General features: G+C 41.7%; 1 protein-coding gene across 3 annotated transcripts in view; it reads left to right on the forward strand.

Annotated features, from left to right (window-relative positions):
* ppp1r13l (protein phosphatase 1, regulatory subunit 13 like) overlaps window positions 1-26775 on the forward strand; it is a 67115-nt gene that overhangs the window by 28913 nt on the left and 11427 nt on the right. For 2 of the 3 annotated variants that reach the window (XM_042297754.1, XM_042297755.1), the window contains exons 2-5: window positions 5101-5164; window positions 14325-14437; window positions 14554-15169; window positions 26217-26312. In XM_042297754.1, the coding sequence (XP_042153688.1) occupies window positions 5101-5164; window positions 14325-14437; window positions 14554-15169; window positions 26217-26312 (889 nt within the window). Of the gene's footprint in view, window positions 1-5098; window positions 5165-14324; window positions 14438-14553; window positions 15170-26216; window positions 26313-26775 lie in introns of all 3 variants that reach the window. The other variant, XM_042297756.1, reaches the window with a different exon arrangement.

Consider the following 26775-nt stretch of genomic DNA (forward strand, 5'->3'; position numbering starts at 1 on the left):
AGTCAGTCTAAAATCGGTGACAAAATGAACAGTGTTATACAGACACTTGGGTCGAGAGGAGAGGAGAGGAGAGGAGAGGAGAGGAGAGGAGAGAGAGAGACCCCCCCCCCAAAATGAACCATAGGGGTACAGGAGTGTATGAGTTATGTCATTTCATGTCTTGTTAGTGGAGTGACGACACCAGTGTGCATGGGCTGCTCAAAGGCTGACTTGTTTAAACATGATTTAGGATATTCTGGTTTGGAAACCACTAAAATATCTTCTCTTACCCAGAGAAAGCTGGGAGGGACAGGGAGGGAGGGAGAAGCTTCATGAATATGCTTTTCTCGACGGCCGAAATTAGAATTTTAAACAATGTAAAATATTATAACATCACAGCAAATCCTGAACATTCTCCAAGATGTCTTTGAGCACATAACAATTCAGAAACACCAATGAGTTATTTTTCCCTCCCTCCCTCCCGCCCTCCTTTTCTCTCTCTCTCTCCCTCCCTATTTTTCTCTCTCTCCATCCCTCCCTATTTTTTTCTCTCCCTCTCTCCTTTCCTCTCTCTCTCCTTTCCTCTCCCTCTCCTCTCACTCTCCCTCCCTCCCTCCCTCACTCCTTTCTTCTCTCTCTCTCCTTCCATCTCTCATTTTCTCTCTTTCTCTCTCTCTTTCTCTCTTTCTCTCTCTCTCTCTTTTTCTCTCTCTTTCTCTCTCCCTGTCCCTCCCTTGCTCTGAGCCCGGTTCACATGGCTCAGATGTTAACTGTTACCAACTCCTCTAAAGCACAATACATACAGTACCAGTCAAAAGTGTGGACACACCTACTCATTCTACATTGTAGAATAACTGTGAAGACATAAACTATGAAATAACACATATGGAATCATTTAGTGACCAAAAAAGTGTTAAACAAATCTAAATATATTTTATATTTGAGATTCTTCAAAGCAGCCATCCTTTGTCTTGATGAACAGCGTTGGACAGCATAGATTTTCAAGTCAAATTGTTTTGTTGGTGTCGGTGGTGAAACTTTGTTAAATCTGTCAAATCCACGATGGGCTCCCAGCACTATACCTAAAGCAAACATTGCCACTGACACATTAAGAGATATCCCAAGACGCATTGTTTTACAAATTACAATCTACACCTCCATTAGGCTGATCAAATAAAACCCTGATCATTCTGTTGAATCATTTTCAATGTGGGAGGAGTGTGGCTTCATGACAATGATCACGAGAGGTTTTTACAGATCTAACGTAGTTAGACACTGGAAACACATCAGATATGGGGGTTGTGGGCTAACGCTGGTTAATGCTTGATCTGATTAAATCTAGACGTCGTCTTGGCAACTCCAGTGTATTGTTTTTTTTACATTTTTTTAAAATTATATATTGTTGTTTTTTTTAACCTGTTTATTTAACTAGGTAAGTCATATTTGGCCGTGTGTTTCCAGTTATTATTGGGCTAAAATATTAACTTGTCTCCCAGTGTCTGTTGAAAATGGCTGTCCCTTACCAAATTATTATTATTTTTTAATAAAATCTGAGTCTTTTCTTTCAACCAATTGTAAAACCTGTATTTTTTTGCCGCTGGTTTCGGGCACCAACTGTATGGTGTTTCCTCTGACACACTGGTGCAGCTGGTTTCGGGCACCAACTGTATGGTGTTTCCTCTGACACAGTGGTGCGGCTGGTTTCGGGCACCAACTGTATGGTGTTTCCTCTGACACAGTGGTGCGGCTGGTTTCGGGCACCAACTGTATGGTGTTTCCTCTGACACACTGGTGCAGCTGGTTTCGGGCACCAACTGTATGGTGTTTCCTCTGACACAGTGGTGCGGCTGGTTTCCGGGTTAAGTGAGCAGTGTGTCAAGAAGCAGTGTGGCTTGGCAGGGCCCAAATACAGGTGTGTCAAGCTTGTAGTGTCATACCCAAGAAGACTCGAGGCTGTAATCACTGCCAAAGGTGCTTCAACAAAGTACTGAGTAAAGGGTCTGAATACTTATGTTAATGTGATATGTATGTAATGCTCTGATCCAGTACATTTTTCCCTTTTCAAGTGGTTATCGAAAGAGAGAGCTGGAAATATTTTTCAAAATACCACGAGGAACTATTTTCATTCTCAATGGTTTTCTAAAAAAAAACAGACGTTTGTTTACTTGCTGTTGGAGGTGAAGAAAACAACATTATCGTGACTGGGTGTATTGATGCACCATCCACAGCGTGATGAATAACTCCACCGTCATCAAAGGGATTTTCACTGTCTGGCTTTTGAATTGTTTTCCTTTGCCAGGCATTAGAAAACCTCCTTGATCTTTGTGGTTGAATCTGTGTTTGAAATTCACTGTTTATTTATTTACCTTTTTATTTTACTTGGCAAGGACAAATTCTATTCTTATTTTCATTGACGGCCTAGGAACCGTAGGTTAACTGCCTTGTTCAGGGGCAGAAAGACAGATTTGTACCGTGTCAGCTCGGGGGTTTGAACTTGCAACCTTCCGGTTACTAGTCCAACGCTCTAACCACTAGGCTTCTCTGCCACCTCTACACTCTAACCACTAGGCTTCTCTGCCGCCTCTACACTCTAACCACTAGGCTTCTCTGCCGCCTCTACACTCTAACCACTAGGCTTCTCTGCCTCCCCCCTGTTCAACTGAGAGTCCTTACAGATAATTGTATGTGAGGGGTACAGAGATGAGGTAGTCATTCAACAATCATGTTAAACACATTATTGCACACAGAAAGTCCATGGGACTTATTATGTGACTTGTTAAGCACATTTTTACTCCAGAACTTATGTTGGTTTGCCATAACAAAGGGGTTGAACACTGATTGACTCAAGACATTTCAGTATTTTCATTTAATATGTATTTGTAAAAAAAAAAAAAAAAATTTAAATCCACTTTGACATTATGGGATATTTTTGTGTGTGTGTGTGTGTGTGTGTATAGGCCAGTGACAAAATCTCAATGCCATACCGGACCCCCCATGTTTGTCCGTGAAGTGGGTTTCCATGGCCGAGCAGCCGCCCACAAGGGTTAGTTAATGATAGCTATAGGGTTAGTTAATGATAGCTATAGGGTCAGGGTTAGTTAATGATAGCTATAGGGTCAGGGTTAGTTAATGATAGCTATAGGGTCAGGGTTAGTTAATGATAGCTATAGGGTCAGGGTTAGTTAATGATAGCTATAGGGTCAGGGTTAGTTAATGATAGCTATAGGGTCAGGGGTAGTTAATGATAGCTATAGGGTCAGGGGTAGTTAATGATAGCTATAGGGTCAGGGGTAGTTAATGATAGCTATAGGGTCAGGGTTAGTTAATGATAGCTATAGGGTCAGGGGTAGTTAATGATAGCTATAGGGTCAGGGGTAGTTAATGATAGCTATAGGGTTAGTGTATAGCAGTGTATAGGGTCAGGGTTAGTTAATGATAGCTATAGAGTCAGGGGTAGTTAATGATAGCTATAGGGTCAGGGTTAGTTAATGATAGCTATAGGGTCAGGGGTAGTTAATGATAGCTATAGGGTCAGGGGTAGTTAATGATAGCTATAGGGTCAGGGGTAGTTAATGATAGCTATAGGGTTATTGTATAGCAGTGTATAGGGTCAGGGGTAGTTAAGGATAGCTATAAGGTTAGTGTATAGCAGTGTATAGGGTCAGGGGTAGTTAAGGATAGCTATAAGGTTAGTGTATAGCAGTGTATAGGGTCAGGGGTAGTTAAGGATAGCTATAAGGTTAGTGTATAGCAGTGTATACAGTATATCAAAAGTTGTTTTGATTCAGGGATATTTTTTGTTTGAAGCGAGTACATGACTCATGACATCTTTTTGGGGTTTATTATCATTTCATATAATATGGATAGGGAAATATATATTTCTCTAACAAACTAATTGAGATGGTGGTTGCCTGACCCAGAATAAAGTTCTGACCTGCTGAGTTCCGTGTGCTGGTCTCGTGTTCTAGTTCTGACCTGCTGAGTTCCGTGTGCTGGTCTCGTGTTCTAGTTCTGACCTGCTGAGGTCCGTGTGCTGGTCTCGTGTTCTAGTTCTGACCTGCTGAGTTCCGTGTGCTGGTCTCGTGTTCTAGTTCTGACCTGCTGAGTTCCGTGTGCTGGTCTCGTGTTCTAGTTCTGACCTGCTGAGGTCCGTGTGCTGGTCTCGTGTTCTAGTTCTGACCTGCTGAGGTCCGTGTGCTGGTCTCGTGTTCTAGTTCTGACCTGCTGAGGTCCGTGTGCTGGTCTCGTGTTCTAGTTCTGACCTGCTGAGGTCCGTGTGCTGGTCTCGTGTTCTAGTTCTGACCTGCTGAGGTCCGTGTGCTGGTCTCGTGTTCTAGTTCTGACCTGCTGAGGTCCGTGTGCTGGTCTCGTGTTCTAGTTCTGACCTGCTGAGGTCCGTGTGCTGGTCTCGTGTTCTAGTTCTGACCTGCTGAGGTCCGTGTGCTGGTCTCGTGTTCTAGTTCTGACCTGCTGAGGTCCGTGTGCTGGTCTCGTGTTCTAGTTCTGACCTGCTGAGGTCCGTGTGCTGGTCTCGTGTTCTAGTTCTGACCTGCTGAGGTCCGTGTGCTGGTCTCGTGTTCTAGTTCTGACCTGCTGAGGTCCGTGTGCTGGTCTCGTGTTCTAGTTCTGACCTGCTGAGGTCCGTGTGCTGGTCTCGTGTTCTAGTTCTGACCTGCTGAGGTCCGTGTGCTGGTCTCGTGTTCTAGTTCTGACCTGCTGAGGTCCGTGTGCTGGTCTCGTGTTCTAGTTCTGACCTGCTGAGCCAAATATCCACATGAAGATGGAAGTTGCATCTTTCTCCTCGAATTCACAGCGTGTTTCTAACGTGTCTGTAGCATAAAGCCTCGCGGAGGAAAGCGTACTTGTAGATTGCTTCATATAATCAAGATCCATTTTTTTTTTTAACCCTTCAAATGTTTAAGCTAACGAGGGGTGTACTTTTTGCTCTCTTTGTTTTTTCAATCAAGGGGTACAGCTTACCCCCCCCGCACACCCCCTGAAATCGAAAGCACTGCCTGTATGAATGGTATTGATGTGTGAGTGTACTTATCTCTCATCCTGCTTGATGTCATGTGTTTGTTTGTATTGTTCATTGTTGTTTTCATGTGTTTGTTAATCCAGGAAGTGGGTTACCACCACCACTCCGCAGCCATGAGTTCCCAGAACAGATATGCTAGCAGCATGTGTGAGTATTACAACTCCTGTCTTAATACCTCTTAAAGTGTAAAGTCCCCAAATATTTGGGGACTGTATTATTATGATTTATTCCATTCAGTCTGGTATGAGAACAGTAGCCCCTGTCTGCAAGAGCAGGTTGTCTGTGGAAAGCTGAGTATCTTGGCTATTGATCTGTGCCTTCAAAATCTTTGGTGTGACTTACTACCATATATGGGCATACATAAGCCGTTGACCTAATTCCAAGATGGCTGCTACTGTACATCTAGCCTATTGCCATGCTATCTGATGATGTATGACTTAATGGCAACATCAAATGTCCACTGAGTGACTATATCTTTGCGCATAAAGAATATGACGTTGCCTGCTTACGCGCTGTAGGCATCCATTACGCACGGGATTGGCTACGATGGCACCTTGATAGTCTTGTAGCCAATGAGATAAGCTTTCCAGGGATATGCAGTTGACCTGGGTGGGACAAAGCAAGGCCTTGAACATTTTATGCGTTTCTACCTGACTCAGAGACGAGACGCACACAGCACGCTACATTACATTGTCAACAGATTTCATCCAGATTTTATAGCTTTATTATTAAAGCTTCTCAGGGGGGGTAGAAAAATAATAATATCTATACTAAGAATATCGAACAGGAACCTAAAAAGAGGATTCCGACTCGGCCGACGAAGATTGCGTTCTAGAAGGATTGGATCCACTTTCAGATCTGTAAGTAAATTATTTCCATGGCTTTTATATAGTTAATTTACAATGTGTATTTAGTTTATTATAAGTTAGTTTACATTGGCCTATGTAACAAGTCGTTTCAATGTTATAGTTATTGTCTGTTTCTTCATATTAGTTCACTGTTTTCTCTTCTAAGTTTTATCCTTGTAACTTTGGAGAGGCCACTAAACTCTCATGGCCATTGTTTTATTTGTGGTTCTTACCTCTGCCTTTGTCTACAAAGTGTTACTGTGTGTGTGTGTGTGTGTGTGTGTGTGTGTGTGTGTGTGTGTGTGTGTGTGTGTACACACACAATGTGAGTCACTTTATAGATAAAGTTGAGGCTTGGTGTTTTTACTTTACAGTGATGTCGTTTAGTAAATTGAATCAACTGTAATACCGTGTGTCTTTATAACAGTATATCTCTTTATTTTATTCACCACAGGAGGATGCAGAGGATTTGGATGATGCCTTTTGGGAGCCACCCCTCCTTAGCAAGCATTCCTGCCGGTCAAGGCCTCCACCCCCCTTAGCAAGCCCCCCCGCCGGTCAAGGTCTTCTCCCCTCCTTAGCAAGCGCCCTCCGCTGGTCAAGGTCTTCACCCCTCCTTAGCAAGCGCCCCCCTTCACCCCTCCTTAGCAAGCGCCTTCACCCCCCCCGCCGGTCAAGGTCTACCCCCTCCTTAGCGCGCCCCCGCTGGTCAAGGTCTTCACCCCTCCTTAGCAAGTGCACCCCCGCCGGTCAAGGCCTTCACCCCTCCTTAGCAAGCGCCCCCGCCAGTCAAGGCCTTCACCCCTCCTTAGCAAGCCCCCCCCCGCTGGTCAAGGTCTTTTCCCCTCCTTAGCAAGCGCCCCCCGCCAGTCAAGGTCTTCACACCCCCTCCCACTGCTGTGTCAATCACCCCGTCTGATGGCTCTACATCCACTTTTCATAGACCTCTTGAAAAATAAAATAAGGGCTTGTGGCACCATTCGTCCTGACAGAATCGGTTTCCCCAAGACATGACGAAGACAGAGGAGATGGGGACCATTCCTCCTAACAGAATCGGTTTCCCCAAGACCAAGGTAAACAACATGACAAAGACAGAGGAGAGGGGGACCATTCCTCCCAACAGAATCGGTTTCCCCAAGACATGACGAAGACAGAGGAGATGGGGACCATTCCTCCTAACAGAATCGGTTTCCCCAAGACATGACAAAGACAGAGGAGATGGGGACCATTCCTCCTAACAGAATCGGTTTCCCCAAGACATGACAAAGACAGAGGAGAGGGGGACCATTCCTCCTAACAGAATCGGTTTCCCCAAGACATGACAAAGACAGAGGAGATGGGGACCATTCCTCCTAACAGAATCGGTTTCCCCAAGACATGACAAAGACAGAGGAGATGGGGACCATTCCTCCTAACAGAATCGGTTTCCCCAAGACATGACAAAGACAGAGGGAGATGGGGACCATTCCTCCTAACAGAATCGGTTTCCCCAAGACATGATGAAGACAGAGGAGATGGGGACCATTCCTCCTAACAGAATCGGTTTCCCCAAGACATGATGAAGACAGAGGAGAGGGGGACCATTCCTCTCAACAGAATCGGTTTCCCCAAGACATGACGAAGACAGAGGAGATGGGGACCATTCCTCCTAACAGAATCGGTTTCCCCAAGACCAAGGTAAACAACATGACAAAGACAGAGGAGAGGGGGACCATTCCTCCTAACAGAATCCGTTTCCCCAAGACATGACAAAGACAGAGGAGATGGGGACCATTCCTCCTAACAGAATCCGTTTCCCCAAGACATGACAAAGACAGAGGAGATGGGGACCATTCCTCCTAACAGAATCGGTTTCCCCAAGACATGACAAAGACAGAGGAGATGGGGACCATTCCTCCTAACAGAATCGGTTTCCCCAAGACATGACAAAGACAGAGGAGATGGGGACCATTCCTCCTAACAGAATCGGTTTCCCCAAGACATGACGAAGACAGAGGAGATGGGGACCATTCCTCCTAACAGAATCGGTTTCCCCAAGACATGACAAAGACAGCGTAGAGGGGGACCATTCGTTGGATCAGGACTAACAAGCTGCTGTTTGTGAAATGGAAGGACACTAGGGAAGTAACCATGCTTACCACACAGCATGAGGTATTCAATAACAACCATGTCTCAAGGAGGGTGAAAAATGCCAATGGGGCACGGGTGAGGAAGAACGTCCCCGTTTCTGTGAAGGACTACAATGCCAGCATGGGGGGTGTCGACCGATCTGATACTCTGATAGGCTACTACCAGGTCTTCCACAAGACCAGGAAGTGGTACCACTTTGTGGACATTGCTACAGAAACATGTTTTCATTCTCCACAAACAGATGGCCAAAGTAAAAGGTCAAACCCTTCTCTCCCAGTTGGCCTTCAGAGAGCAACTGGTGTTGGAAATGGCTGAATTTGGGATCCCAAAGCAACCTCACAACCATCACAAGACCCCCCCTCCCCACTCAAGGTGAACGCCACTATCCAACACACATGCCAAAAGACTAAAAGGGAAATTGCAAGTACAACAACAACAACAACAACAGGTGGAAAAAGAAAGGGGAAAATGATTTTCTGTCTGAAATGTCAGTTCTCTTTTTGTTTCCTGGTCAGAGAGAGACTTTCTTCAAAGACTATCACGACATGCACAAGCTATGGTGAACGTGATATCTAATCGTCTATACCTGGGATGGAAAACAAACACGAACGCCATTTTGTAAATAGTTCAGCTTACTTCTTTTGTTGTACCTTTTTTTAGTGAAGGACACGGGGTGTAACCGAGTTTGAGTTTGATAAGATGTTTTATATATATATATATTTTTATGCACAGTACCACTTATGAAATAACACATGGAATCATGTATTAACCAAAATACGTGTTAAACAAATCAAAATGTATGTTTATATTTGAGAAGATAGCCCTATTTGGTAAAAGACCAAGTCCATATTACGGCAAGAATAGCTCAAATAAGCAAAGAGAAACGACAGTCCATCATTACTTTAAGACATGAAGGTCAGTCAATACGGAACATTTCAAGAACTTTGAAAGTTTCTTCAAGTGCAGTCGCAAAAAAATCATCAGCGCTGTGATGAAACTGGCTCTCATGAGGACCGCCACAGGAAAGGACGACCCAGAGTTACCTCTGCTGCAGAGGATATGTTCATTAGAGTTACCTGCACCTCAGATTGCAGCCCAAATAAATGCTTCAGTGTTCAAGTAACAGACACATCTCAACATCAACTGTTCAGAGGAGACTGCGTGAATCAGACCTTCATGGTCGAATTGCTGCAAAGAAACCACTACTAAGGACACCAACAATAAGAAGAGACTTGCTTGTGCCAAGAAACACGAGCAATGGACATTAGACCGGTGGAAATCTGTCCTTTGGTCTGATTTCAGATTTTTGGTTCCAACCGCTGTGTCTTTGTGAGACGCAGAGTAGGTGAACAGATCTCCGAATGTGTGGTTCCCACCGTGAAGCATGGAGGATGAGGTGTGATGGTGTGGGGGTGCTTTGCTGGTGACACTGTCTGTGATTTATTTAGAATTCAAGGCACACTTAACCAGCATGGCTACCACAGCATTCTGCAGTGATACACCATCCCATCTGGTTTGGACTTAGTCCCACTATCATTTGTTTTTCAACAGGACAATGACCCAAAACACACCTCCAGGCTGTGTACGGCTTTTTGACCAATAAGGAGAGTGATGGAGTGCTGCATCAGATGACCGGGCCTCCACAATCACCTGACCTCAACCTAATGGAGATGGTTTGGGATGAGTTGGACTGCAGAGTGGAGGAAAACCAGGCAACAAGTGCTCAGCATATGTGGGAACTCTTTCAAGACTGTTGGAAAAGCATTCCTCGTGAAGCTGGTTGAGAGAATGCCAAGAGTGTGCAAAGCTGTCATCAAGGCAAAGGATGGCTACTTTGAATAATTTGTTTAACACTTTTTTTGGTTACTACATGATTCCATATGTGGTATTTCAGTTTTGATGTCAATACATTGGATATGCCTAGGCTAAACGTTCAGGCACAATTGAATATCCCCTGTATGTCCCCCGACACCACTACAATGTTTGAGAGCTGTTGGTGTTCTACGAGTTTTAGTTTTTATAGTGAACAATACTTTTTAGGCACATCCAGATGGCAAAAACAGGGACACTTTGAAATGTCCCGTGACCACACCTGACACTACTTACAACTGGAAATGGGAAGATATTTTAGTAAGGTCTATCAATCCCATTTTTATTCCTTGTATTGTTCACATGTTGTGGAAGCCATCTGATGTGTTTCCAGTTCTGGTCATCAATAATTGACTTATAGCTTGTCAATGAAAGATTACTTAAAAAATAATAATTTTAAAGTGTTATTTTGTGTGTGTTTGATCTTGTGTATTCTGAACTATGTAACTCCTATCTATCGTCTGATCATTTCCTCATCATCACCCAGATGTCTTCTTTCCAAATATACCACGTTTTTGCATGTCAGAATCATGTAATTACACGTCTATTTAGGCATTTACCATTTTCGTTTTAAGAGGTTAACCCCAGTCATAGAGATGCATGCCTGTGTTTCTAGCTACTACAGTATATGGTAGTAACATGTGTGCGTATCAGATCACCCTTAACACCACCCATGGAGACATACACTGCTTCTTAATTTAAAGGTGTTGAGTTTATGCCGTGACCGTTAGTGGTAGATGCTGGCATTCTGTCATTGCATCGCACTATCACAAGGGTGAGTTAGAACGCTGATCTATCGATAGTCTAATCTGTGGCACAAATGGAATATCTGTGTGTAAAACGGACAGCTGTGCCATACAGATGGGAAGAGATGTTCGATGTAATCACGTGGTTTATGAATTGACACGCAGTTTTCCATTCCTCCTGAAAGCCCTAATATTAAAAACAGTCAAATGCATTATTTCCGTCGCCCACACGCACTTGAAACATTTGGATAATAAAGTATTTTAAGCATATTGAAGATAGAAGCCCCCTCTTAATGAGTTCCGAGAGCCGATCTGTTATCCAACGATAATTATTATTATTATTATTATTAACTCTGCATTATAATTAAATAACAGCCACTTAGATATTTTCACAGACCAGAAATAAATCATTTTCATAATAAATAATCAGATGCCTGTGGCAAGCTTGATTTAAAAACATTTTTTTAACTATATTAAGGATTTGATCACTAAAAAAATATAACTTTTACATTACCATGTAGTTTACCAATACAATGGTCTGACGGGGATGTGGACATACTCCGTATACAAATCCCAAAAGAAAGAAATGATCTCACTCCAATACATTTTAATAGAAAGTTAGTAAAAATAGATAAGATATTGCTACCATGCAAAGGAAACTGCCTGTCTATTTGCGGAAAAATCACCCTGATTAACTCTAGTCATTTCCCTGTTGACCTAATTTCTTATTGCCTTCCCTGCACCTAGCGACCTGTTTTTAAATTATATGGGCAAAAAATATTCAATTTTATGTCACAATCGTTGCATAAATAAGTGGACCACGGCGCAGCGTAAGTAGAGTTCCACATTTTATTAATAGCGAAGCTTCCAAAAACAACAGAGATATAACGAACGTGCAAATACGTAGCGCACATGGACACTAACACGAAACAAAACAATATCCCACATCGCAGGTGGGAGAAATGACACAGGAAGTATGATCCCCAATTAGAGGCAACGCTGATCAGCTGCCTCCAATTGGGAACCATACACACGCACCAACATAGAACTATAATAACTAGAAGAAGAGAACTAGTCACGCCCTGACCTATTACACCATAGAGAACCCCGAGGGCTCTCTATGGGCAGGGCGTGACATTTTATTTGTAATGGCAAGCCAGACAAACTTAAAAGGGCCTATTTATATAATGAATATGAATTCAGAGGGCAGAAATGATTAAATGATAAAGGTGTCTGACAAGTTATACTTAAATCTGAACTGGTTCTCTAGCAGATTAGTCTCACCCCATGTTCAAGAATTGGCTTTTTCCCTTTATTCACATTACAACCTTTTCACTTTCGGTTATTTGAAAAAGAAATTATCTCCAAAATATCGCTATTTTTAAAACAAACCATAGAATGTTGGTGTTTAATCCACTAGAAAAGACAGAACAAATAATACAACAAATATTGTGGTTAAACTCAAATCTACTCATCGATTTAAAAAAAATAGTTTTGAAAAAAAAAGGTAGAATCTTTGTAAGTTATATCATAAATAAGACTGGTGGAGTTATGTCACACATGCAGCTAACAGAAATATGTGGAAATGTCTGCTCTACCCAAAATTACAACCAACTAAATGCAGATTTACCGTAAAAATGGAAAGGGCACGTGGAAGGGGGAAAAAGTAAGGACCTTGTCTGTTGGCCCTGCATTAAAGACCAACATTTGTTAAAGAAAATTGTGATAAATCAAAATATTTACCAGTTTCATTTAAGGACCAAAAAATTGACAGCTGTGACATATAGATTGCAAAATAGTTGGGAAGAGATTTTCGATGAACCGATTCCTTGGCACATGGTTTATGAATTGACACGCAATTTTCAGCTCCTCCTAATATTAAAAACAGTCAAGTGCATACTCGCTGTCGCCCACGCGCACTTTAAACATTTGGATAATAAAGCATTAAAAGGCTGACATTTGATTGATTTTTAATACTTCTAACAGCCAAAATTCTAACTCCATCCATAACTTTTGGACTTTTAAACATTCCCCGAAGGCATAGATTGTTATAACCTACTGCAGGCCAAATAGACTCTCCAACCTTTATAAAAATGATAGTCTAATCGCTCGGCTACTGTAGGTGTGGAAAAGAAATCCCGCCCAATTTGCAATGTATGAAGTACTCTAAATGTTTTACATTTCTAACGACAAACCTCATGCAACCGCAAAATATCGGATAACGCATATACTGTACAGTATTTCTTCATCAACATCTTTATGTTTTCCGTTAATAAAATAATGATAAAACATCTGGATTTTGAAAGAGTATTTTTATTTCAACTATCAGCAGGACAATAGACTCTTGCCGAGGTTTAGGGACTTTAAATATATATTAATGGATCCATAACGAATTACTGTGGGAATAAATATCCCTGAATGACATAGCATGGAGACTGGTCTTGATAAATCAATCCGATTTTTTTTGGGGGGGGGGATGTTAGGATTATTTTGTTCTTCACTCGTCGTCACTCGTAGTCTACTCCTGACCGGTCACATTGTACAGAGAAATATTCTTCTCTCTATTTTTTTCTTTTTTTTTTTCTTGGAAGAGAAACATCATAATATTAATCAAACTAAGCTACATTTCTTAAAATCCATCCCATATACTATGTTCTTACAAAAAAACAAAAAAAATCTCTAGTACAGTCAATATTTAATAACAGTCAAATGCTTCTCAAAGATGCCCTCTGGTGGTCTAACTAGTATTAATGGCAACAATGGCTGACACTTAAATAACGTGCCGTAGAATTCTGCGACAGCTGTGCTGCGGTACAATCCACTGTACATAACCACTGTGTTAGCTATGGCAGTAACACACTATGTGAGTTCAACATCTTAAAGGGATTACTTCGGGATTTTGATAGTTTCGCAAGCCAACGCTAACTTGCGTTAGTACAATGACATGCTAGCAGTTACCTTAGACTTCCAGTCATTGCGCTAACGCTAGTTAGCAACTTCTTTTCAACCTACATGCATAGATGTATAAATGGTACCCATGAGTTCATCTGACAAGATAAAGGGCTTCATCTGACTCTGGGTCAGTAGATACAGGGCCTCATCTGACTCTGGCTCAGTAGATAAAGGGCTTCATCTGACTCTGGTTCAGTAGATAAAGGGCTTCATCTGACTCTGGTTCAGTAGATACAGGGCCTCATCTGACTCTGGTTCAGTTCAGGGCCTCATCTGACTCTGGTTCAGTAGATACAGGGCCTCATCTGACTCTGGTTCAGTAGATACAGGGCCTCATCTGACTCTGGTTCAGTAGATACAGGGCCTCATCTGACTCTGGTTCAGTAGATACAGGGCCTCATCTGACTCTGGTTCAGTAGATAAAGGGCTTCATCTGACTCTGGGTCAGTAGATAAATAACATAACAGCTGTGTAGGCTCTAGTAGGATCAGGAGTTTATCCTGACCTGAACTTCCTCTATAACAGGTCAGGTTACGTCCTCAGCTCCAAGTATTCTATTCTGAAGACACTTAAAATATATCTAGTTTGTCCTACTCTATATTTAAGCAGTGGTTGCTTCTCCTAATGTGTGTGTGTGTGTGTGTGTGTGTGTGTGTGTGTGTGTGTGTGTGTGTGTGTGTGTGTGTGTGTGTGTGTGTGTGTGTGTGTGTGTGTGTGTGTGTGTGTGTGTGTGTGTGTGTGTGTGTGTGTGTGACCATGCAGTCCAGACGATGGACGAGGACCTGAATGCGTCTCTGGCCCAGGCTGATGAGTTATCCAGAGAGTTTACCTCTCTGTTGCAGGAGGTCTCCCCCAGCACACAGTCTGTTTCTCAGGTACACGCACACACACACACACACAGCTCAGTTATTCCGACCCAGAGCTCATTAACAATGTCGTGTATGTTCTCCTCCTCCTCGTCTCCCTACTCCTCCTCCTCAACTCCCTACAGACTACATCTGATGCTGTGATCCCCAGAGAAATGCCCCAGCCCTCAACCTCAGAGAGACAGACAGGAGGAGGCTCCAGCTCTCTCCCCTACTCCCCCATCTCTACCCTCCCCTACTCCCCCAGCTCCAGCTCTCTCCCCTACTCCCCCAGCTCCAGCTCTACCCTCCCCTACTCCCCCAGCTCAATCTCTCTCCCCTACTCCCCCATCTCCAGCTCTACCCTCCCCTACTCCCCCAGCTCCAACCTAGATTCCATGTTCTCCAGCAGTAAGGTGATGCCCTCCTCCTACGGTCAGCTGACCCCTCCCAACCAATCACCTCGTACCCAGCGTCGTGCGTCTCCTTCTCCGTCTCGCCGAATGACCTATGACCGCAGCCCGCGAGGATCAATCAGCTATATTGATTCAAACCACTCCCCTCCTTCCCCTGCTCCTGGCTACGATCAATCACATCGGGGGAGGGTACAGCCCTCACACTCCAATCTGTTATCCCCGTATGACTCTGCTACGATGGGTCGGACATCCCCACGACTGGGCCGAAGCCACTCCCCTTGCAAGTTCAGCCAACCAGCAGCACCCAGCACCCTGCCACGGAACTTTGTGACTTTCAGCCAATCTGGTGAGTGTCCTACTGTAGCTACGGTGCATTCGGAAAGTATTCAGACCCCTTGACTTTTTCCACATTTTGTTACGTTACAGCCTTGTTCTAAAATTGATAAACCATTTTTTCCCCTCATCAATCTATACACTACCCCATAATGACGAAGCAAAAACAGTTTTTTCTGCAAATGTATAAAAAAAATATTAACAGAAATATGTTATTTACATGAGTATTCATGACCCTTAGTTATGAGACTAGAAATTGAGCTCAGGTGCATCCTGTTTCCATGGATCATCCTTGAGATATTTCTACAACTTGATTGGGGTCCACCTGTGGTAAATTCAATTGATTGGACATGATTTGGAAAGGCACACACCTGTCTATATAAGGTCCCATAGTTGTCAGTGCATGTCAGAGCAAAAACCAAGCAATGAGGTCGAAGGAATGCTGAGACAGCATTGTGAAGAGGCACAGATCTGGGGAAGGGTACCAAAAAATGTCTGAAGCATTGAAGGTCCCCAAGAACACATTGACCTCCATCATTCTTAAATGGAAGAAGTTTGGAACCACCAAGACATTTCCTAGAGGTGGCCCCACGGCCAAACTGAGCAATCGGAGGAGAAGGGCCTTGGTAAGGGAGGTGACCCAGAACCTGATGGTCACTCGGACAGAGCTCCAGAGTTCCTCTGTGGAGATAGGAGAACCTTCCAGAAGGACAACCCTTCCATCTCTGCAGCACTCCACCAATCAGGCCTTTTATAGTAGAGTGGCCAGCGACCCTAAGCACAACGACCCTAAGCACACAGACAAGACAACACAGGAGTGGCTTTGGGACAAGTCTCTGAATGTTCTTGAGTGGCCCAGCAAGAGCCCGAACTTAAACCTGATCGAACATCTCTGGAGAGACCTGAAAATAGCTGTGCAGCGACACTCCCCATCCAACCTGACAGAGCTTGAGAGGATCTGCAGAGAAGAATGGGAGAAACTCCCCAAATACAGGTGTGCCAAGCTTGTAGCGTCATACCCAAGAAGACTTGAGGCTGTAATCGCTGCCAAAGGTGCTTCAACAAAGTACTGAGTAAAAGGTCTGAATACATATTTAAATTTTATTTGCAATGTTTTAGTGTTTTTTTTCTTTGTCATATTGGAGTATTGTGATATCATATTGGGGTATTGTGATATCATATTGGGGTATTGTGATATCATATTGGGGTATTGTGATGTCATTGGGGTATTGTGATGTCATTGGGGTATTGTGATGTCATATTGGGGTATTGTGATGTCATATTGGGGTATTGTGTGTAGATTGAGCGGAAAAAACCTGTTAATCTATTTTAGAATAAGGCTGTAATGTAGCAATGTGGAAAAAGTCAAGAGGTCTGAATACTTTCCGAATGCCCTGTGCAGTACTATATTTAAGGGCCTGTGCAGTACTATATTTAAGGGCCTGTGCAGTACTATATTTAAGGGCCTGTGCAGTACTATATTTAAGGGCAGTACTATATTTAAGGGTGTAGTACTATATTTAAGGGCCTGTGCAGTACTATATTTAAGGGCCTGTGTAGTACTATATTTAAGGGCCTGTGCAGTACTATATTTAAGGGCCTGTAGTACTATATTTAAGGGCCTGTGTAGTACTATATTTAGGGCCTGTATTTAAGGGCCTGTGCAGTACTATATTTAAGGGCCTGTGTAGTACTATATTTAAGGGTGTAGTACTATATTTAAGGGCCTGTGCAGTACTATATTTAAGGGCCTGTGTAGTACTATTTATTTAGTAGGGCCTGCAGTACTATATTTAAGGGCCAGTACTATATTTAAGGGCCTGTGCAGTACTATATTTAAGGGCCTGTGTAGTACTATATTTAAGGGCCTGTGCAGTACTATATTTAAGGGCCTGTGTACAGTACTATATTTAAGGGCCTGTGCAGTACTATATTTAAGGGCCTGTGCAGTACTATTTATTTAAGGGCCTGTGCAGTACTATATTTAAGGGCCAGTTTAGTACTATATTTAAGGGCCAGTACTATATTTTTAGTACTATATTTAAGGGCCTGTGCAGTACTATATTTAAGGGGGCCTATTTGCAGTACTATATTTAAGGGCCTGTGCAGTACTATATTTAAGGGCCTGTGCAGTACTATATTTAAGGGCCTGTGCAGTACTATATTTAAGGGCCAGTTTAGTACTATATTTAAGGGCCTGTGTAGTACTGTATTTAAGGGCCTGTGCAGTACTATATTTAAGGGCCAGTTTAGTACTATATTTAAGGGCCAGTTTAGTACTATATTTAAGGGCCTGTGCAGTACTATATTTAAGGGCCTGTGCAGTACTATATTTAAGGGCCTGTGTAGTACTATATTTAAGGGCCTGTGCAGTACTATATTTAAGGGCCTGTGCAGTACTATATTTAGGGGGCCTATATTTGTGTAGTACTATATTTAAGGGCCTGTGCAGTACTATATTTAAGGGCCTGTGCAGTACTATATTTAAGGGCCTGTGCAGTACTATATTTAAGGGCCTGTGTAGTACTATATTTAAGGGCCTGTAGTACTATAGGGCCTGTGTAGTACTATATTTAAGGGCCTGTGCAGTACTATATTTAAGGGCCTGTGTAGTACTATTTATTTAAGGGCCAGTTTAGTACTATATTTAAGGGCCTGTGCAGTACTATTTATTTATATTTAAGGGCCTGTGCAGTACTATATTTAAGGGCCTGTGCAGTACTATATTTAAGGGCCTGTGTAGTACTATATTTAAGGGCCTGTGCAGTACTATATTTACAGTACTATATTTATATTTAAGGGCCTGTGCAGTACTATATTTAAGGGCCTGTGCAGTACTATATTTACAGTACTATATTTAAGGGCCTGTGCAGTACTATATTTAAGGGCCTGTGCAGTACTATATTTAAGGGCCTGTGTAGTACTATATTTAAGGGCCTGTGTAGTACTGTATTTTGCAGACAAATGTGATTTTCCTGTTTATTAATATTTTCAGTTACCAGTCAAAAGTTTGGACACAACTACTCATTCAAGAGTTTTTCTTTATTTTTTTTTACTATTTTCTACATTGTAGAATAATCGTGAAGACATCAAAAATATGAAATACCACATATGGAATCATGTAGTAACCAAAAAAGTGTTAAAACAAAAATTATTCAAAGTAGCCACCCTTTGCCTTGATGACAGCTTTGCACACTCTTGGCATTCTCTCAACCAGCTTCACCTGGAATGCTTTTCCAACTGTCTTGAAGGAGTTCCCACATATGCTGAGCACTTGTTGGCTGGTTTTCCTTCACTCTGCTGTCCAACTCATCCCAAACCATCTCAATTAGGTTGAGGTCATGTGATTGTGGAGGCCAGGTCATCTGATGCAGCACTCCATCACTCTCCTTCTTGGTCAAATAGCCCTTACACAGCCTGGAGTTGTGTTTTGGGTCATTGTCCTGTTGAAAAACAAATGGGGATTCCACTCAGCACAAACCAGTAGCCATGTTGCCATGTTGCCATGTTGGTTAAATATGCATTGAATTCCAAATATATCACTGACAGTGTCACCAGCAAAGCACCCCCACACCATCACACCTCTTCCTCCATGCTTCACGGTGGGAACCACACATTCTGAGATCATCTGTTCAACTACTCTGCATCTCACAAAGACACGGCGGTTGGAACCAAAAATCTTACATTTGGACTCATCAGACCAAAGGACAGATTTCCACCAGTCTAATGTCCATTGCTCATGTTTCTTGGCCAAAGCAACTCTCTTCTTATTGTTGGTGTCCTTTAGTAGTTGTTTCTTTGCAGCAATTCAACCATGAAGGCCTGATTCACACAGTCTCCTCTGAACAGTTGATGTTGAGATGTGTCTTTTATTTGAACTCTGTGAAGCATTTATTTGGGCTGCAATCTGAGGCTGGTAACTCTAGTGAACTGATCCTCTGCAGCAGAGGTACCTCTGAGTCTTTCCTGTGGCGGTCCTCATGAGAGACAGTTTCATCGCTTGATGGTTTTTTGCGACTGCACTTGAAGAAACTTTCAAAGATCTTGACATTTTCCTGGATTGACTGACCTTCATGTCTTAAAGTAATGATGGACTGTCGTTTCTCTTTGCTTATTTGAGCTGTTCTTGCCATAATATGGACTTGGTCTTTTACCAAATAGGGCTATCTTCTGTACACCACCTATCCCTTGTCACACAACTGATTGGCTCAAACGCATTACGAAGGAAAGAAATTCCACAATTTAACTTTTAACAAGGCACACCTGTTAATTGAAATTCAAAGCATTTCAAAGGAATTCAACCTCATGAAGCTGGTTGAGAGAATGTTGAGATGCCAATAGTGTGTAAAGATGTTATCAAGGCAAAGGATGGCTACTTTGAATAATTTGTTTAACATTTTTTTTGGTTACTACATGATTCCATACGTGTTATTTCATAGGTTTGATGTCTTCACTATTATTCTACAATGTAGAAAATAGTAAAAATAAAGAAAAACCCTTGAATGAGAAGGTGTCCAAACTATTGACTGGTACTGTACATATAAGACATACATACACAGTGTATATTTATACATACAGTACATATTTATAGATACATACAGAGTGTATATTTATACATACAGTATATATTTATACATACAGTATATATTTATACATACATACATACAGTATATATTTATACATACAGTATATATTTATACATACATACATACAGTATATATTTATACATACAGTATATATTTATACATACAGTATATATTTATACATACATACATACAGTATATATTTATACATACAGTATATATTTATACATACATACATACAGTATATATTTATACATACAGTATATATTTATACATACAGTATATATTTATACATACATACATACAGTATATATTTATACATACAGTATATATTTATACATACATACATACATACATACAGTATATATTTATACATAGTGTACATACGGTATGTATACATTTTTACACACTACGAGTTTTAGTATGTGCCACAACATTGACTCTTTAGTATGTGCCACAACATTGACTCTTTAGTATGTGCCACGACATTGACTCTTTAGTATGTGCCACTACATTGACTCTTTAGTATGTGCCACTACATTGACTCTTTAGTATGTGCCACTACATTGACTCTTTAGTATGTGCCACTACATTGACTCTTTAGTATGTGCCACTACATTGACTCTTTAGTATGTGCCACTACATTGACTCTTTAGTATGTGCCACTACATTGACTCTTTAGTATGTGCCACTACATTGACTTTTAGTATGTGCCACTACATTGACTCTTTAGTATGTGCCACTACATTGACTCTAAATCAAATCAAATCATGTGCCATTTTATTTGTCACATACATTGACTCTTTGGTTAGCAGATGCCATGCGAGTGTGCCACTACATTGACTCTTTAGTATGTGCCACTACATTGACTTTAGTATGCAGTAACATTGACTCTTTAGTAGCCAAGTAATCTAACTACAATTCCAAAAAAAAACTACTGTCTTATACACAGTGTAAGGGGACTAAAGAATTGTACATAAGGATATATGTGAATGATTGATGGTACAGTGCAGCATATTGCAAGATACAGTATGTGATATCAGTGACAGTATATACTACATTGAGATAAGTATGTAAACCAAGTGGCATAGTTAAAGTGGCTAGTGCCACTACATTGACTATGTGCCACTACATGAAGGATGCAGTCGATGATATGTGAGTACAGTACTCTTTAGTATGTGCATATGAGATGACTCTTTAGTATGTGCCAACATTGATATGCCAGGTAGCATTGTTTGACTCTTTAGTATGTGATATATTTACATCATTTGCCATCAATTCCCATGATTAAAGTGGCTCTTTAGTATGTGTCAGTGTCATTGACAGTGTGTTGGCAGTAGCCACTCATTGATCTTTAGTATGTGGCTGTTTAACATTGTCTGATGGCCTTGAGATATTGAAGCTGCCACTACATTTTTAGTATGTCTCTCATGTGTCCCAGCTTTGATTGACTCTTTAGTATGTGCCACTACTTGACTCTTTAGTATGACACGGGGTGAACAGGCAGTGCCACTACATTGACTCTTTGATGTGCCTTGATGATCTTTATGGCCTTCCTGACTACATTGACTATGTGCCACTCATTGGGTTTAGTATGTGCCCTACATTGACTCTTTAGTATTGCCACTACATTGATCGTTGTGCAGACCTCACTGACCCTCTAGTATGTGCCTTACGGTTGAGTATGTGCCACTACATTGACTCTTTAGTATGGCCACTACATTGACTACCTTTAGTATGTGCCACTACATTGACGCCAGGATGCTCTACATTGACTCTTTAGTGCCATCTTGACTCTTTAGTTTGTGCCACTGTGGCACTCTTTATATGTGGCACTCTATGTGCCACTACATTGACTCTTTAGTATGTGCCACTACATTGACTCTTTAGTATGTGCCACTACATTGACTCTTTAGTATGTGCCACAACATTGACTCTTTAGTATGTGCCACAACATTGACTCTTTAGTATGTGCCACTACATTGACTCTTTAGTATGTGCCACTACATTGACTCTTTAGTATGTGCCACTACATTGACTCTTTAGTATGTGCCACTACATTGACTCTTTAGTATGTGCCACATTGACTCATTGACTCCATGTGCCACTACATTGACTCTTTAGTATGTGCCACAACATTGACTCTTTAGTATGTGCCACTACATTGACTCTTTAGTATGTGCCACTACATTGACTCTTTAGTATGTGCCACTACAGTGACTCTTTAGTATGTGCCACTACATTGACTCATGTGCCACTACATTGACTCTTTAGTATGTGCCACTACATTGACTCTTTAGTATGTGCCACTGACATTGACATTCTTTAGTATGTGCCACTACATTGACTCTTTAGTATGTGCCACTACATTGACTCTTTAGTATGTGCCACTACATTGACTCTTTAGTATGTGCCACTACATTGACTCTTTAGTATGTGCCACTACATTGACTCCATGTGCCACTACATTGACTCTTTAGTATGTGCCACTACATTGACTCTTTAGTATGTGCCACTACATTGACTCTTTAGTATGTGCCACTACATTGACTCTTTAGTATGTGCCACTACATTGACTCTTTAGTATGTGCCACTACATTGACTCTTTAGTATGTGCCACTACATTGACTCTTTACATTGTATGTGCCACTACATTGACTGCCACTACTCTTTAGTATGTGCCACTACATTGACTCTTTAGTATGTGCCACTACATTGACTCTTTAGTATGTGCCACTACATTGACTCTTTAGTATGTGCCACAACATTGACTCTTTAGTATGTGCCACTACATTGACTCTTTAGTATGTGCCACTACATTGACTCTTTAGTATGTGCCACAACATTGACTCTTTAGTATGTGCCACTACATTGACTCTTTAGTATGTGCCACTACATTGACTCTTTAGTATGTGCCACAACATTGACTCTTTAGTATGTGCCACTACATTGACTCTTTAGTATGTGCCACTACATTGACATGTGCCACTACTGACTCTTTAGTGCCACTACATTGACTCTTTAGTATGTGCCACTACATTGACTCTTTAGTATGTGCCACTACATTGACTCTTTAGTATGTGCCACTACATTGACTCTTTAGTATGTGCCACTACATTGACTCTTTAGTATGTGCCACTACATTGACTCTTTAGTATGTGCCACTACATTGACTCTTTATGTGCCACTACATTGACTCTTTAGTATGTGCCACTACATTGACTCTTTAGTATGTGCCACTACATTGACTCTTTAGTATGTGCCACTACATTGACTCTTTAGTATGTGCCACTACATTGACTCCATTTATTGACTCTTTATGTGCCACTACATTGACTCTTTAGTATGTGCCACTACATTGACTCTTTAGTATGTGCCACTACATTGACTCCATGTGCCACTACATTGACTCTTTAGTATGTGCCACTACATTGACTCTTTAGTATGTGCCACTACATTGACTCTTTAGTATGTGCCACTACATTGACTCTTTAGTATGTGCCACTACATTGACTCTTTAGTATGTGCCACTACATTGACTCTTTAGTATGTGCCACTACATTGACTCTTTAGTATGTGCCACTACATTGACTCTTTAGTATGTGCCACTACATTGACTCTTTAGTATGTGCCACAACATTGACTCTTTAGTATGTGCCACTTTAGTACATTGACTCTTTAGTATGTGCCACTACATTGACTCTTTAGTATGTGCCACTACATCATTGACTCTTTAGTATGTGCCACTACATTGACTCTTTAGTATGTGCCACTACATTGACTCTTTAGTATGTGCCACTACATTGACTCTTTAGTATGTGCCACAACATTGACTCTTTAGTATGTGCCACTACATTGACTCTTTAGTATGTGCCACTACATTGACTCTTTAGTATGTGCCACTACATTGACTCTTTAGTATGTGCCACCACATTGACTCTAAATCAAATCAAATCAAATCAAATCAAATCAATTGACTCTTTATTTGTCACATACACATGGTTAGCAGATGTTAATGCATTGAGTGTAGCGAAATGCTTGTGCTTCTAGTTGCCACAATGCAGTAATAACATTGACTCTTTAGTATGTCTAACTAACAATTCCAAAAAAACTACTGTCTTATACACAGTGTATGTGGGATAATTGAATATGTACATACATTGATATATGAATGAGTGATGGTACATTGAGCAGCATAGGCAAGATACAGTAGATGATATTGACTACAGTATATACATACTCTTTAGTATGAGATAAGTATGTAAACCAAGTGGCATAGTTAAAGTGGCTAGTGATACATGTGCCATTACATAAGGATGCAGTCGATGATATAGCCAGTACATTGTATCAACGTATGCATATGAGATGAACAATGTAGGGTAAGTAACATTATATAAGGTAGCATTGTTTAAAGTGGCTAGTGATATATTTACATAATTTCTCCATCAATTCCCATGATTAAAGTGGCTGGAGTAGAGTCAGTGTCATTGACAGTGTGTTGGCAGTAGCCACTCAATGTTAGTGGTGGCTGTTTAACAGTCTGATGGCCTTGAGATAGATTGCTGTTTTTCAGTCTCTCGGTCCCAGCTTTGATGCACCTGACTCTTTGACCTCATTGCTCTTTTCTGGATGACAGCGGGGTGAACAGGCAGTATGTGCTCGGGTGGTTGATGTGCCCTTGATGATCTTTATGGCCTTCCTGACTCTTTAGTATGTGCATCATTGGGTATGTGCCACTAGGTGTCCTGGAGGGCAGGACTCTTTAGTTTGCCCCCGGTGATCTTTAGTATGTGCAGACCTCACTACCCTCTGGTATGTGCCTTACGGTTGAGGGCATTGACTCAGTATGTGCCATACCAGGCGGTGATACAGCCCGCCAGGATGCTCTCGATTGTGCATCTGTAGAAGTTTGTGCCACTGTGGCACTCTGACTCTTTGTGTGTGCACTCTATGTGCCACTACATTGACTCTTTAGTATGTGCCACTACATTGACTCTTTAGTATGTGCCACTACATTGACTCTTTAGTATGTGCCACAACATTGACTCTTTAGTATGTGCCACAACATTGACTCTTTAGTATGTGCCACTACATTGACTCTTTAGTATGTGCCACTACATTGACTCTTTAGTATGTGCCACTACATTGACTCTTTAGTATGTGCCACTACATTGACTCTTTAGTATGTGCCACTACATTGACTCCATGTGCCACTACATTGACTCTTTAGTATGTGCCACAACATTGACTCTTTAGTATGTGCCACTACATTGACTCTTTAGTATGTGCCACTACATTGACTCTTTAGTATGTGCCACTAACTCCAGTGACTCTTTAGTATGTGCCACTACATTGACTCCATGTGCCACTACATTGACTCTTTAGTATGTGCCACTACATTGACTCTTTAGTATGTGCCACTACATTGACTCTTTAGTATGTGCCACTACATTGACTCTTTAGTATGTGCCACTACATTGACTCTTTAGTATGTGCCACTACATTGACTCTTTAGTATGTGCCACTACATTGACTCTTTAGTATGTGCCACTACATTGACTCTTTAGTATGTGCCACTACATTGACTCTTTAGTATGTGCCACTACATTGACTCTTTAGTATGTGCCACTACATTGACTCTTTAGTATGTGCCACTACATTGACTCTTTAGTATGTGCCACTACATTGACTCTTTAGTATGTGCCACAACATTGACTCTTTAGTATGTGCCACAACATTGACTCTTTAGTATGTGCCACTACATTGACTCTTTAGTATGTGCCACTACATTGACTCTATGTGCCACTACATTGGCTCTTTAGTATGTGCCACTACATTGACTCTTTAGTATGTGCCACAACATTGACTCTTTAGTATGTGCCACTACATTGACTCTTTAGTATGTGCCACAACATTGACTCTTTAGTATGTGCCACTACATTGACTCTTTAGTATGTGCCACTACATTGACTCTTTAGTATGTGCCACTACATTGACTCTTTAGTATGTGCCACTACATTGACTCTTTAGTATGTGCCACTACATTGACTCTTTAGTATGTGCCACTACATTGACTCTTTAGTATGTGCCACTACATTGACTCTTTAGTATGTGCCACTACATTGACTCTTTAGTATGTGCCACTACATTGACTCTTTAGTATGTGCCACTACATTGACTCCATGTGCCACCACATTGACTCTTTAGTATGTGCCACAACATTGACTCTTTAGTATGTGCCACTACATTGACTCTTTAGTATGTGCCACTACATTGACTCTTTAGTATGTGCCACTACATTGACTCTTTAGTATGTGCCACTACATTGACTCTTTAGTATGTGCCACTACATTGACTCTTTAGTATGTGCCACTACATTGACTCCATGTGCCACTACATTGACTCTTTAGTATGTGCCACTACATTGACTCTCTCAGTACTCTGAATGAGTTAATATGACTGTTATTCTCTCTTCAGATGAAGGCATGCAGAGACCGAAGAACCAAGGTAAATGGAACGAGACCGATCTGGACGTGGCATCTCATAAGAAGAAACCTCACCACTCCTACGACAGTAAGGCCACACACACATACCACTCCTACGACAGTAAGGCCACACACACACACACCACTCCTACGACAGTAAGGCCACACACACACACACCACTCCTACGACAGTAAGGACACACACACACACACACACCACTCCACGACAGTAACACACACACACACACACACCACTCCTACGACAGTAAGGCCACACACACACACACACACACACCACTCCTACGACAGTAAGGCCACACACACACACACACCACTCCTACGACAGTAAGGACACACACACACTCACACACACACACCACTCCTACGACAGTAAGGACACACACACACACCACTCCTACGACAGTAAGGCCTCACACACACACACACACACACACACCACTCCTACGACAGTAAGGCCTCACACACACACACACACACCACTCCTACGACAGTAAGGCCTCACTCACACACACACACACACACACCACTCC

This window comes from Oncorhynchus tshawytscha, linkage group LG14, assembly GCF_018296145.1.
Source record: "Oncorhynchus tshawytscha isolate Ot180627B linkage group LG14, Otsh_v2.0, whole genome shotgun sequence".
NCBI lineage: Eukaryota > Metazoa > Chordata > Actinopteri > Salmoniformes > Salmonidae > Oncorhynchus > Oncorhynchus tshawytscha.